Source organism: Rhamphochromis sp. 'chilingali' (genome assembly GCF_963969265.1).
Source record: "Rhamphochromis sp. 'chilingali' genome assembly, chromosome: 12".
Lineage (NCBI taxonomy): Eukaryota > Metazoa > Chordata > Actinopteri > Cichliformes > Cichlidae > Rhamphochromis > Rhamphochromis sp. 'chilingali'.
The window spans coordinates 35948114-35963210 of NC_137939.1; the positions used below are offsets into that span (position 1 = coordinate 35948114).

Genomic DNA, 15097 nt, shown 5'->3' on the forward strand with positions numbered 1-15097 from the left:
GATGTTCAGGAGGATCTCTGCCAGGAACTGAAGCTCTCCTCTCTGACGGACAGCTGAGCCGCACACACCTGTCGCCTTTTTGTTTTAACAGTAAAAACAAATATTGGTGTTTATTCGTTACACAACCAAATGATACAACTACACACGTGTCTGCTTTTGTTTGCTTTGTTTTTCTTCATCTTTTTATTTTTGACATTTAGATTTTTCAGGCCGTGTGTAAGACTTCATACAGGAGGGTCCTCTGTACACGACTGCCTCTAGATCTAATATTTATGGTTGTTGCTACGAAATCAATCAACAAATAAATACAAATCATAAGGTTTCTGGGGTCCTGCGATTTCATGATTCAGGTGAAGCAAATATAATCAGGGAAGCAAAATGGAATACGTGTGTGAAAGAGAGGGAGACAGATGGAAACATTCAAGGAGTCAAGAAAGTGAATGTGGATGAGTTTAAATACTTGGGGTGGAGCGGGTGGAGATGAGTGTCAGGAGGGATTTGTGACAGAAGGAGAGCAGCAAGAGTGAAAGTTAAAGACCTGCTGTGATGTTTGGTTTGGAGACGCTGTGTCGCCAGCTGTCGTCGCTCCCGATTCTTGGATTCTGACCCGGCGGAAACACGACTCGAGACGGGCGTCTCAGTTCAAGAACTTCCTTATTTACCCATGTATAAGAGGAGATGTTCACAGCGTGAAGCCTCCCGCAGATCTGAAGGGCAGGCCCTCGATCTGTCACATGTATACTTTTTCAAAGTTCCTCGTTCAGAGCCTACTTTTCCTGTTATGTAGTACTCTGTGTTCCTGTACCCTTCATACACAGTTTTTATCAAAACATCTCCTTATCTTTTCCTTTTATGGTCTCACACATCAGTTCATCTCTCCTTCTCTGCATGTCCTCATTTTCTATGCACGTGGGTGGCTGCATGTGGGGTCTCTGGATGCGCTAAGCTCTCTAGCTAGTTCAGCTTTTTTTATCTATACTTATCAAGATGTGTTAGTGGCAGTTAGTGCTGCCCTTTGCAGCCAGACTCTAATGCTGCTTCTACACTCTTTCCTATAATGCTGTTTTTTATTTGTAACTACTTGCTCCTGCAGTTGCACAGAGGCCTGCTAGCAGTATAATACTATATACAGTTCCACAGGTGGCACAAAGATGTTGAGATCCTCGGTGTGAGTGAGCAGTACATCAGAGGGACAGCTCACCGTCAGGAGGCGAGGCTGAGGGTTACATTCAACCAGAATTTCATTCCAAAAAACACAAATACACACAAATAGTTACAAACTATGGCTGAAAATAAAGGGAAAAATAAATAAAAAATACATACATATTGGACAAAGGATGTTAAAGATGAAGCCGATTGACAGGAGGAAGAGGAAGGCCTCAGAGGAGATTCATGGACGTGGTGAAGGAGGACTGCAGAGGTTCTAAAGGGAACAGCTGAAAGAAGAAGGCTGAGAGAACCAGCATCCCTGTGCCGTGTCAGTTAGAAACGACGGATCTTTAAGATAAATAAACGTCACTGTTCCTTCAGTGCAGCAGTTTGCAAATAAAAGTCCGATTGCACTGTGAGAATGTATTTCACAGGTTTAAAGAAAATAAGAACTTTAAAGACCCAAATCAGTTTTTCTTCTTTTTAACAGTAAATGTCAACAGGAGTGTAAATATGTGTAACATATAAGGTGGTACACAAAATTAAATTCAGCAGCAGCTCACACACATGACGCACAGATGGATGTAGAGGCGAGGAGCGTGGAGGAGCTGTGGTATTTGGAGGAGGGACTCTTTCAGAGACGTGAGTTCCTGCTTTCCAGTGAAGAAGAAGAGAGGCAGCAGCAAACCATCAGAGCCTCATCATGAAAGTGCGTCACTCCTCTCTGACCTGTGAGTACACTCACCTCTTTGTTCTGTCATGAATGTAAAAATTGCAGCACTGAAAATGGGCACAAACCTTCAGCTACATGGTGGATTTGATTAAAGTCAGACATTCATGATGCTGCCGAACTTTCAGAGTCAGAGTCTGACTTGTTTGGCCTCAACCTTCTCCTGGATTAATAAAAAAATCAGTGCTTGTGTTTTTTGTTTTTTAAGTTGTCCACAAAAAATAAACCTTCAGTTTGAATTACAACTCAGCACTGCAGCCTTTACAGAAAAACTTTGTAAGCAGATGCTAAAAACACTCTGTCGTAACTTCTCTGTTACTTTCAGATCGAACGGTGATCCTTACGGGTCCCCAGGACGTTCGCGCCCTCCGAGGTACCAGCGTCCTCCTGGACTGTTGTTTCGCTGTAGATCCTCGGCTGGGCAGTTACCAGGTGGTCTGGAGGCAAGGCGACCGGAAACTATCAGAGTCTAGTGTCGATAAAAAGTAAACAAAAGCACACACTCGCTGTTTCTGTCCATTCTCAGAACATTCTGAACATATTGCTGTGTAAATACTCGGCTCAGATTCTGCCAAAACTGACTGCACAGAGCTTCACATCCAAAAGTGAGACAAGTGAGACAGAGCGAGCCACAAACAAGCAGCAACTGAAGGCAGCTGCAGGAAAGTGAAGGACAGCATCTCCAGAGAGGAAGCAGCATTTAGTGTGGTTCAAACGTCAGATTATTTTCATCCAAGTATTCAGCTAAATCCTTCAAAATCTGTTAGTTTGTGCAATTACTTTTAGCCTCAGTAGTCACTCTTAGAGAAATTGCTGATTTTTTGTTTCCGGGCACTTTCAGGTGTCACCAACAGTCACTGTTGTGAAACGGCACAGCTCTGCCGATGCTTCGTTTTTATAATCACAATCCCTGAGAAACTCTGCCTCTCAAAGAAGCTCTTATTTGTACCGAGCCATGTTACCGACCTGCTGGCAATTAACCCAATGAGATGCAACATGTTCCTCCCACTTTCGCCCTTTCGTCTGTTCTAACTTCTCCGTGTTGTTGCCATCAAAGTCAACATCAACATTTCTGGATTTGGGTTGTACACGTGTGCTTCTCCGTCTGTGTGTAGGTACATGATCTTTGACAACGGTACGCTCAGAGTAACGGACGTCCAATTACACGACACCGCTGAATATTCCTGTGAGGTCATCACGGATGTGGACAAGGTTACCGCCCAGGCCTCCATCACCGTCATCGGTGTGTGTGTTTCTGCATATTTTGTAAAGGGGTGGACCCTCAGCACCAGCCAGAGTCTAATATTGTTTTTAATGACTCACCTTCTATTGTCTCACTGGCTGATAACCACCTGCACCATCGGGCTGTTGGTTCTGATAGTCTTCATCCTCACATGGTGCAAGCACAGCAAATACAGAGGTTATGTTTCCAGCATATTCACAATGTGTCACAGACACAAAAATTATTTTCAAATGTTCACATTAGTTACATATGTTCAATTAAAAAAAGAGCTGCAATGAAATACAGTTTATTAATTCAGCAGATTTCAGCAGGAGGTAGCATCCACATCCCACAGTATACAAAAAAGAAACACTGGAACAGTTTTCAATGCTTTTTACACAACGACTCAACAGTCGCTATTTATTCAACTGGATGACGTTTAAACGTTTCACAGCATAACTGTTACCCCTGCTTTACTGTTGTCCTCCAGCCTCACGTGCACTTTGAATGATTGGTCCCTCTAACAGAGGAACATCCTTTGTTTGTTCCACAGGGTTGAGGACCAGAGGAAACTCAGAGGGCACAAACATGGAGGTGACTTTCTTTCTCTTTGGTTCCTCTCACTGTTGACAGACTGCTACTGTAACAAAGAAATAAAGCAGTCACAGTGTGATGGTTCAGTTTGTAGACTGTTCCAGAAATTACAGTCCAAGAAGGTGAATTCAAACAGGTAGGTGACAAAAATGGCCGCCCAGACGGAGACTCCAACAACAAACAGAGACACTGTTGTCTGAGAGGTTCAACGAGGCAACGTGGAAATATTTACCAGCACAAATGATTTAACCAAGTCAGAGTCTCTTCTTTTTATGTGAAGAAGACAGTTTGTCTCTGTTTCAGGACGTCCACTACGAGAACTGTACTCCAGGTTCTACACGTGAAGACTCGACCTACCAGAGCCTCGATCCAGCCGGCAGGGACCAGGACCAGACCTACTCTACACTCACACACCACACATGAGACTCTCTGGATTCACACCTGGGTTTGTTTCAGTGCCTCAGGTTTAAAGTTTGAACACAAACCCTGAAAACTGTAAATATTGACTCACTTTGGAGTCAGCTTCAAGTGGCTGTTAGAGGAACTGCAGCTGCTGGAACTGCAGGAGGAACCAGCCCCACCAGCCCCCATCATCCTACACGAGTGCCCCGTGGACACTGTGAAGTCTTTCTGCTGCAGCGTGTCATCCATTTGTCTGAGAAGGTGTCTGCAGTCTTCCTTCTCTCCAACACCTCGACACCTCCAGGACCCCGAGACTGACACGAAAAATGTCTTCTGACCCCTCCCACCCTGGACAGAAACAGTCGCTCCCCTCAGTATCATGAAACTGCCAATATTATGTACATGTTATTAAAAACAACAAAAACATTACCTTCCCTGATCAGTCTGTTTTTTGTACACTAAGAAAAATAATTAAATGTTATAGATTTCATATTTTACTCAACCCTAAACAGAGACAACTTTGGATTCTTCTATTTTATTTGAGTGTTTTAAGTGAATCCATTGCATTAAATGTTCATTTGGAATCACTTGATGGATCTGCATCAGACGTAACTGAAGTTAATCAGCTGGTTAGCCACACAGAGCTAACAGCAAACCATATACAGTGGGGCAAAAAAGTATTTAGTCAGCCACCGATTGTGCAAGTTCCCCCACCTAAAATGATGACAGAGGTCAGTAATTTGCACCAGAGGTACACTTCAACTGTGAGAGACAGAATGTGAAAAAAAAATCCATGAATCCACATGGTAGGATTTGTAAAGAATTTATTCGTAAATCAGGGTGGAAAATAAGTATTTGGTCAATAACAAAAATACAACTCAATACTTTGTAACATAACCTTTGTTGGCAATAACAGAGGTCAAACGTTTACTATAGGTCTTTACCAGGTTTGCACACACAGTAGCTGGTATTTTGGCCCATTCCTCCATGCAGATCTTCTCGAGAGCAGTGATGTTTTGGGGCTGTCGCCGAGCAACACGGACTTTCAACTCCCGCCACAGATTTTCTATGGGGTTGAGGTCTGGAGACTGGCTAGGCCACTCCAGGACTTTCAAATGCTTCTTACGGAGCCACTCCTTTGTTGCCCGGGCGGTGTGTTTTGGATCATTGTCATGTTGGAAGACCCAGCCTCGTTTCATCTTCAAAGTTCTCACTGATGGAAGGAGGTTTTGGCTCAAAATCTCACGATACATGGCCCCATTCATTCTGTCCTTAACACGGATCAGTCGTCCTGTCCCCTTGGCAGAAAAACAGCCCCATAGCATGATGTTTCCACCCCCATGCTTCACAGTAGGTATGGTGTTCTTGGGATGCAACTCAGTATTCGTCTTCCTCCAAACACGACGAGTTGAGTTTATACCAAAAAGTTCTACTTTGGTTTCATCTGACCACATGACATTCTCCCAATCCTCTGCTGTATCATCCATGTGCTCTCTGGCAAACTTCAGACGGGCCTGGACATGCACTGGCTTCAGCAGCGGAACACGTCTGGCACTGCGGGATTTGATTCCCTGCCGTTGTAGTGTGTTACTGATGGTGACCTTTGTTACTTTGGTCCCAGCTCTCTGCAGGTCATTCACCAGGTCCCCCCGTGTGGTTCTGGGATCTTTGCTCACCGTTCTCATGATCATTTTGACCCCACGGGATGAGATCTTGCGTGGAGCCCCAGATCGAGGGAGATTATCAGTGGTCTTGTATGTCTTCCATTTTCTGATGATTGCTCCCACAGTTGATTTCTTCACACCAACCTGCTTGCCTATTGTAGATTCACTCTTCCCAGTCTGGTGCAGGTCTACAATACTTTTCCTGGTGTCCTTCGAAAGCTCTTTGGTCTTGGCCATGGCGGAGTTTGGAGTCTGACTGTTTGAGGCTGTGGACAGGTGTCTTTTATACAGATGATGAGTTCAAACAGGTGCCATTCATACAGGTAACGAGTGGGGGACAGAAAAGCTTCTTACAGAAGACGTTACAGGTCTGTGAGAGCCAGAGATTTTCCTTGTTTGAGGTGACCAAATACTTATTTGCCACCCTGATTTACAGATAAATTCTTTACAAATCCTACCATGTGGATTCATGGATTTTTTTGTTCACATTCTGTCTCTCACAGTTGAAGTGTACCTCTGGTGCAAATTACTGACCTCTGTCATCATTTTAAGTGGGGGAACTTGCACAATCGGTGGCTGACTAAATACTTTTTTGCCCCACTGTAAAACCTTAGCATACGCAGCACGCAGCAGCTACAAGGATGGTGTTCTTATTCTATTATTATTACAGTGGTTGAAACATCATAAGTCTGCCTTCACTTTGTAATCCACATCAGTCCTGCTGCAAATCCCACATTTCCACAGCGTTCCTGTGACTTTTGGTGTTCTTTAGGTCAGCACTATGTTGGTGTTTGTATTGAATCAGATTATTTGTATGGAACAGACTTTGGTGTCACACCAGTTTGTACTACAGGATGGAGTAGGGAGCTGATGTGGGGTCCAGTCTGTGAAAGAACAGCTGTTCCAGTTACCCTAACTTACAACAACAACACAAGCAGTGGATGTGATGAGCACGTTACCTACTGAACTGCAAACGGAGGAATTTCTGTGGATCATTTTTGTTAACTGCTTATTCAGCTGAGGGTCACAGGGGTGGAGTCTGTCCCAGCTGTCACAGGGAGAGAGGCGGGTCCACCTGCACAGGTCGCAAGTCAGAAAGGACAGAAACCACACTCTCTCATACACACCTATATGTTTTGGGCACAACCTGACAACCGTCTCATTGGACCGTGGGAGAGCACATGAATGTCACAGAAAGACCCCAGCTGACCAAGACCCTTGAACCTGGAGACTTTAATCTGGGCAGCAGTGCCTGACATCACCTCACCGCCCCGACATCAGGCTCTAATCTTGTGTTTGTGTTTTACTCCAGGGCAGCTGCCGTGACACCGTCACCTGGAGGAGTTTTAGTTTAGAACTCCTGTTATCAGATACATGGATATAAAGTCTTTACTTTTTATGTGTCTTTATGCAATACACGTGGATTCTGTCAACTCAGTATTAATATTCAAGTCAAGCCAGCTTCATTTGAACAGCACATTTTAAAAATAATTACTCCATTACTAAAATAATCAATAGCTGCAGCCCTACAGCTGTCCCCACCTGAGGAACTGGCGCGGGTGCAGGCCGGGCCCCGGTCGCTCTCACCCCGGGAACAGGGATGGGTGAAGGAGCAGGTTCAGGAGAAGCCCCAGGAACTGGAGGATAGACTGTGCTGGGGTGAAGCTGCAGAACAGGAGAGCCAATCTGAGCCATACTTGGGAGTGATAACTGCTATTAACAGCCATTGGATAGAGTGATAACCATGGTGGGTCTAGTCAGTATAATCAGCAGTAAATGAGTGTGTGGGTGAAGAAATGCTGCACACAGTGCTGTTTGATTCAAGAACCCAAAGCAAAACTCAAAAAGTGTCTCAGGGAGGGGAACCAGCCAGATGTTGTCAGTGTCACTGGTGGAAATCCAGCTGCACTAACCCTCCAGTACATGAGACCTGCCACACAAACAGGCCTACAGAAAGACAGGGTGGAGTGATTCAGCACACAGTACACAGGCGGCTGCTGGCTGCAGACAGGCTCATTACATACAGAGAAGTTCTCTTCACACTGATGCAAATAAAAGAAATTATATGACAGATTTTACAGATGTATTTAGCAGTCAGTCAGCACTTTGAGGTTTTTGATTCCATAATAGTTGTTGTAAAATCAGAGTAAGAACAGTGGGCTGGACCTGTCTGGCAAATTTGTCTCAAACTGACAAAGAGCTCCATCGTCATACATTAGTCTGAAGGTAACAATGTTGAGAAATGCGAGAGCTTGTAGAATATTTCGAATGAGTTTGATTTGTTCCTTCATCCTGTTGATTTATAAAATTCATAACATGTGTGCTTAAACAACATTAAACTGTAGGTCTCCTGTCATAATCAGTTCAGTTATAATCATACTGAAATACCATTGAAACGTTTTTTTACCATGAAACATGAACCTGGGACAGTTGCCTACAAACACCAAGCAGGTAGTCCTCTGATTACATCAAACAGGAAACAGGCCGTCTGCTTTTAGGGAAAGAAAATCCGAGCGCACAAACAACAGGAGGCGTTCATTTCTAGAGGCAGTCGTAACTTAAACACTTTTCAGTGTATCTGTATTTTTAGCATGATTCAGATAACCTGGTCACAATTTGCTGGCTCCTAATTATGGCCAGTTCAATAAGTTGAGACAAATTGTTCAAGATTAGACAGTCCATCAACGTAACCATCACAGTGAGGTCTCCTTTCAGGGGGAAAGAATAAAGTCTTTAACAGAATGAAGCCAGGCAGCATTAGGAAGATGATTCCCTTTATTGCCTCATTCAGAGTGTGTAACAGTGGGTGTGGTTCTGGAACAAACATCAGGTACATCAACCGTGGAACATAATGCGAACACTGACGAGGATAAACCCTCAGCCTTACACTGGAATTCAGCAACACTTCAAATGTTTCCAAAAACACAAGTTGCTCTCTCTCAGTCTCCAGTAGGTCACAAATATCAGATTACAGCTGATTTATTTATTTAATTTGTTTAATATTAAACTTTACTCTGTCAAAAGATGTTTTTTCTGGGTCTCAGGAGGATCAGTTGGCTGAGTGTGACAGTCACATTCCTGCATTCCTGGAACTGGAATATTGAGCTAACTGGAATAATGTTGGGATGTCTGATGTCGGACTGAGGACGTACTGGATGCTACACTGACTCGTGCGTCACCTTGTGGTTCAAAGTGGTATTACATGAGGCTGCCATGTAATACCACTTTGAACCACAAGGTGATTGAAATGTTTGATATAATATCAGAACTGTTGTTCTTTCATATTCTGTTCATAGATGTATTTAAATGTTCAAAGATTTGAAACTCATGTTAAACAAACTGTGAGAAGAAAGAAAGTCTGACTCTTTTCTAACATTTGACCCAAACTGTTTTTCTAAATGATCCCAAACTAAAGTTCTTCAGATACAGAAAGAGAAATGATTTCATGATGAATGATGATCATTGTTGGAGGTTTTGGTCACTGTGCTGAATTTAACAGAGTCAAGTGTCATCATTGTATTTCCACTTTGCACATAATACTATAAATATAAGAAGGAAGCCTGAGGCCCTGCAGCAGACTCACAGACGGATGCAGAGGGGAGGAGTGTAGAGGTGCTGTGGTGTTTGGAGGAGGGACTCCTTCAGTCAGAGAAGTGAGGCGTCATAAGTTCCTGGTTTCCAGTGAAGAAGAAGAGAGGCAGCAGTGAACCATCAGAGCCTCATCATGAAAGTCCGTCACACTCTGATCTGCTTCTTCTTCCTTTGTGAGTACATTCACTTGTTCTTTCTGTCACTCTCCTTCTTCAACATGTTTCTGTTGTTAAACATGATGATCAGAGTCAGCTATGAGTCACTTTCATGGACGCTTCTTCCATTCAAACTGCTTTTATTCATGATTCCATGGATGTGTTTGTGGCCAGTATGGACAGAAGAAACCATCACAGTGAGACATTCATGGACATGTTGCTGCTCACTTTGGCTTTAGGATTCGTCCTTTCAAAGATGGTTTCTTACAAGTGTTTGTTACGTCCTCAAAATAACCTGTAATATCAAAGTAAAAACTCCACCTGATACTTTCAGTTATTATTTGAAAATACAAACTTGTTGATCAAGTCAATGAATTTTTCTTTGAAAGACAAAAACACATTTTGTTGCTTTTACTGTTACATGTTCATGTTTCTTCACTGTGACTATTCACAGTTCACTCCCACAGTGCATATAGATTTGACAAAATGACATCACTTCCTGCAGACAAATATAAACCTGTGAGAGACGTGAGTGAAATCTGTCAGCATCTTCAAACCCAGAGTTGTGTGAAAAGTTATTTGCTAATTCTTCCTGTTTGTCCTGTTGGAGCTGAACAGAAATACGACTGCACAGAGTTTAAATGCTGGAATGAACTGAAATCATTCACATAAAGTAACTGACACACATCAGCTGCTGAGTTTGGCTTCAGAGCTTTAAAATAGAGTCATAAATTACTCAATAACATGTCGTTCATTGCAAGTATTTGTTACTTCCTCAAAAAAAAACGAAGTGTCTTGCCCAAGGACACAACGACTGAGACTGTCCAAGCCGGGGCTCGAACCAGCAACCTTCAGATTACAAGGTGAACTCCCAACTCCTGAGCCACGATCACCCTCAGTAAAACAAAGTTACAACAAATAAAAACTTCATCACTGTTTTTGTTGTTGCTTCATGAACTTTGACACCAGCAGTACATTTAAACTAAATGATGACATCACTTCCTGTGGATGAAACACATGAAAAACTTGCATGTTGAGCTGTTGCTTCAATCTCTCAACACATAATTACTACAAGTACCACACAGAGGAGTTATGAGTCATTTACATGTTTTGTTCATCTTCATCTTTTATTGTCATTTTATTCATGCATAGGAAACATGTTCAGATATATTTTGAGTCGTGTCGACTGGAAGAAGATTTTCCACCACTTTAGACAATAAAATGTATTTGACATGAATCATTGTTGTTATTCAGACTTTAGTCTCAGTGTGTCTGTGTGTGAATGTTGTGATCAGACTGCAGCTTCTTACAGGAAGTACAAACAGTAACTATTGATGGTTCATGTTTCCAACAGCTCTGCAGGATGGAAACCCTGAAGTCACCGATGCTCAGTTTCTTCACTATGAAGTCATTGGAGGAGATTTTAAAGCTGGATTCTTCTTTAATTCTCCAGGAACATGGAAGATGTTCTGCAGAGAAGAATGTGAAGGAGAAAACATTCTCATTAACACAACTGATGTCAGAGCTCAAACAGGCAGATACAGCATTGAATATGAAATAGAATTAATTTATGTTTTATCTGTGAGCATCTCAAAGCTGACTGAGTCTGACTCTGGACAGTACAGCTGTGGTTTGGGTGGATCTTCATCATCAGCTTCATACGAACGGTTCGTGATCGTTGTTGCTGAAGGTGAGTTTCTGTTTCAGCTGTGGAAATGTTTAGTTTCTGTTCCTGAAGCAAAGTTTGAGTTTCACTGACAGCTGCTGACGGTTTAAAGAAGCTGAAGTTTGTTCTTCTGTCAACTGTTGGTTACATTTGGACTCCTCTAAGTAACAGATGAACTGCAGCTGGGACACGAGTGTGTGTGAATATTAGTGAGTGTGTCAGCTGATAATGATGTGAATGAAATGTTGATGTCAGAAACAGACGCTGATGAATGAAAGAAGATTTTCTGATGTAACTTTGATTTTCTTTGATGAGTTTTTGCTTCTGTGTCGTCGGTTTGATCTTTCCAAGAGTTCCCCTCACAGCAAAATGGATTCTTCCTCAATGAATGTGTGAAAATCACATTCACAACACAAACGTCCATCCAGACTTTAAATGTACTTAAAACCATGAAGGGTTCACAGTTTAGAGTCTATACTTGTCATAAAAGCTGATTTTCATGAATCCAATCAGTCTGATGATGAAGCCGTTTAAATCTCACTTAGTCCAACAGTTCCTCTGTCAGACTGGTTGAACTGGGCAGCTCCCAGTGTAACTGTGGATCAAACTGCAGTTACTCTGATCAGACTGCATCATCTTCAGCACTGATAGTAACTATTGATCGTTTGTCTCTTTAACAGCACTGCTGGATGGAAACGATGATCAGCTGAAACACTTTGATAAAGAAACTGGAAGCTCTCTCACAGTCGGATGTTCCTTTAAACTACCTGGAGACAGAAAGTTGTTCTGCAGAGGAGAGTGTGGAGGACACAACATTCTTGTTGACACAAATGATGTCAAAGATCAGAGAGGCAGATACAAAATTGAATATGATTCAGGAGTTCTGTATGTGAGCATCACACAGCTGACCAAGTCTGACTCAGGACGGTACAGATGTTACCTGAGTGGATCTTCCAGCAGGTCATTCAGAGACTTTGAGGTCACTGTCACAGACGGTGAGTTTTTACTGACATTAATCAAATGTTGTCAGAGTGGAGCTGTTCAGCTGTTCCTTATTTCCTGTCATATATCTGCTGTTCCAGTGGTGGATGTTCATGTTGAACACGAGCAAAGTTTCTAATAATGAGCTCAGTGTCTGTACAGTGATCCCTGTGAGCCAACAGCTCAGGCTGCTCTCAGCACTCAGTTTATCTCAACATAGAAACAGAATTATTTAGAAACAAGATTATTTAGAAGTGTGAACTTTGTAAAGTTACTGTGATGGAGAGCAGGAATCAGAGTGTGGAGCTGGAAATGAACAGGTGACCATTAATGTCCCTAAATGTCTTTATTGTTTCCAAGAACCTGATATTTCAACATACATTCATATTTTATTTCATTGTTAAACTATTTTAGTGCATTTTTTTAATCTAAAACTAAATTTGCCAAACTGTTTTTTTCTCAGTCAGTGGATCCATTTAAGGCTCGTTTGATTTCTCAGCTGATTTTTGAATCTTTGTGTTTTTCTTCTTCACAGCTCCAAACATTTATAAGTCAAACTTTCCTCTCTGCTCTTGTTCAGCAGCTGGACCATCAGCCACAACTACAGGAAGCTCCACACCTTCATTAACTTTGACTGGAAGCACTGAGCAGCCTGAAAGAGCAGCATCTGCAGGTACATCCATCTATGAGTCTGAGAGTAGAAACATTGACAGATTTTTTATAACCTGAGTGAAAACTGGTTTAATTATTATCATAATTACTCCTTAATGTGTCCTGTTATATGCTTTTCATTTAGTTTGACAAGTGACATTAGCAAACAATCTGAAGTGAATATGTTCTTTAGAAGCTGTAAAATGCTAAAATAACACTAACTCTATTTCATATTATTTCAGTCTGTAGGTGATGAGTTCTTACTGTACAGCTCTATATACTGTGCGCATGTCTTCAGCTTGTTGTTCTTCTCAATCTGCTGCAGATGTGCTGCTGGTTGTGGGTCTGACTCTGGCTCTCATCATCATCCTCTCATCACTGACTGTTCTAATAATCTGCATCAAGAGGAAGAGCAGCAGAGGTAAGACAACAGAGACACAGAAACACACAGAACGTCTCGTTTCTAACCAAAAACTCTTTTTTCACTTCACTTGAAGTCTGTTCAAACAGCTGCAGTCAAACATCAAAATTTTTCATCCTGCTTGTCCACTTTGGGCTCTAAGAGGAGAGTGGAGTGACTTGTAGAGATGATGTTAAACACTGGAAGTAACTGAATCCTAAACTGTGTCACACATGAACTCTGGACACTGTCAGCAGGATCAGATCCAGATGTTCTCTGCTTCGGACGTGTGAAGTAAAAACAGGAAAAATATTCTGACTACACGACCCATGAAAACTGTAAAATAGTATAATTATTGTGGATCACTTCTTCAGTACACAGGAGGAGACTCGAGCAAATGTGAGTCTTTGATTCTGAAGGCAAAGTCTAAAATGAAGCCTAATAAAGTCCAACTAAGCAGGATGAAAGAACAGGAGGGGCAGCAGTGATCTTCAGCCTCACGTGCACTTTGAATGATTGGTCCCTCTAACAGAGGAACATCCTTTGTTTGTTCCACAGGGTTGAGGACCAGAGGAAACTCAGAGGGCACAAACATGGAGGTGACTTTCTTTCTCTTTGGTTCCTCTCACTGTTGACAGACTGCTACTGTAACAAAGAAATAAAGCAGTCACAGTGTGATGGTTCAGTTTGTAGACTGTTCCAGAAATTACAGTCCAAGAAGGTGAATTCAAACAGGTAGGTGACAAAAATGGCCGCCCAGACGGAGACTCCAACAACAAACAGAGACACTGTTGTCTGAGAGGTTCAACGAGGCAACGTGGAAATATTTACCAGCACAAATGATTTAACCAAGTCAGAGTCTCTTCTTTTTATGTGAAGAAGACAGTTTGTCTCTGTTTCAGGACGTCCACTACGAGAACTGTACTCCAGGTTCTACACGTGAAGACTCGACCTACCAGAGCCTCGATCCAGCCGGCAGGGACCAGGACCAGACCTACTCTACACTCACACACCACACATGAGACTCTCTGGATTCACACCTGGGTTTGTTTTTGTACTTGAAGACTTCAGTCTTTTTACAGACCCTGGAAATTCACAGCAACTACACCCATAAATGTGCACATTTTAAGCCTTAATACAACTTAATAGGTTAAGTTTTAAAAATAAACAACTCCCTGAATGTTTGTTATAAAGGAGGAAATTGCAGATAGAAAGACAAAAACGTCTTGGTCTCTGTCTGTCACCCTTGTAAAACGTGTTTATTTCCGGTGTAAAGTTGGACATCAAGTCTATGGTTGACTCACTGGAGCCTCAAGTGAACATTAGTGAACTGCATTTTTTTTTATCATTTTAATTTGCAACAAGACTAATGAGAACATGCCAGATCAGCTCATTTTTGCATGCTTGTCACATCCATTTACTTCAGTGCTCACTGCACTGTGCTCCCATGTATTCATCGGCTGTCTCTTATGCTCTGCTTAGCTGTGGTTTTGATCTACTCTGCAGGTTATGTCCAAGTTACTGTCCTAACTTGCAGGTTTTATCTCAGGTTCATTGCTAGTGCATGTTTCTGTGTGTGAAAAGTGCATTTAGTCCCAGAAGTTCACAGTCTGATATGATTTTCAATAAGATTTTTGCTGCTGTTTACTTTGCCCTGTCGTTGACACAGTAATACTTATGATATGCAATTAAACAACTTCAGGCTTAGCTCGGTTTTCTTTATGAATGCCATTAAGTGTTATTGAACATAACATATCCTATTTTCTTTTGTAATTAATTGATTTCTTTTAATAAACAGGCAGAACTTGTAACTGAAGCCACGTCTCTTCTTCTCCAAACCTCACTGTGTGCTGGTTAATGGCCGTGATGTGCAAAGCGAGGCTTCATGAAAC

The 15097-nt window shown here is 42.1% G+C and overlaps 2 protein-coding genes across 5 annotated transcripts; both read left to right on the plus strand.

Moving 5' to 3' along the window:
* Window positions 1-60: 60 nt before the first annotated feature.
* LOC308407278 (neural cell adhesion molecule L1-like) lies at window positions 61-4523 on the plus strand. Of its 2 annotated transcripts, none has more exons than XR_013973651.1 (5): window positions 61-1880; window positions 2205-2364; window positions 2995-3122; window positions 3655-3831; window positions 3999-4126. XR_013973651.1 is itself a non-coding variant. In XM_080898842.1 (5 exons), exons 1-5 carry the CDS (start codon window positions 1853-1855, stop codon window positions 4116-4118), a joined length of 477 nt encoding a protein of 158 aa, XP_080754968.1. In that variant the 5' UTR covers window positions 61-1852; the 3' UTR covers window positions 4119-4523. The 2 variants fall into 2 exon arrangements, 1 of the variants encoding a protein (XP_080754968.1); XM_080898842.1 differs by having other exon boundaries at window positions 3655-3695; window positions 3999-4523.
* Window positions 4524-8999: 4476 nt separating this feature from the next.
* Window positions 9000-15016, plus strand: LOC308406906 (polymeric immunoglobulin receptor-like). Of its 3 annotated transcripts, none has more exons than XM_080898205.1 (8): window positions 9000-9525; window positions 10299-10370; window positions 10862-11197; window positions 11854-12168; window positions 12735-12827; window positions 13131-13226; window positions 13764-13804; window positions 14108-15016. In XM_080898205.1, exons 1-8 carry the CDS (start codon window positions 9486-9488, stop codon window positions 14225-14227), a joined length of 1113 nt encoding a protein of 370 aa, XP_080754331.1. In that variant the 5' UTR covers window positions 9000-9485; the 3' UTR covers window positions 14228-15016. The 3 variants fall into 3 exon arrangements, with proteins under 3 accessions (XP_080754331.1, XP_080754332.1, XP_080754333.1); XM_080898206.1 differs by having other exon boundaries at window positions 12738-12827; XM_080898207.1 differs by lacking the exon at window positions 10299-10370 and having other exon boundaries at window positions 9317-9525.
* Window positions 15017-15097: the final 81 nt, after the last annotated feature.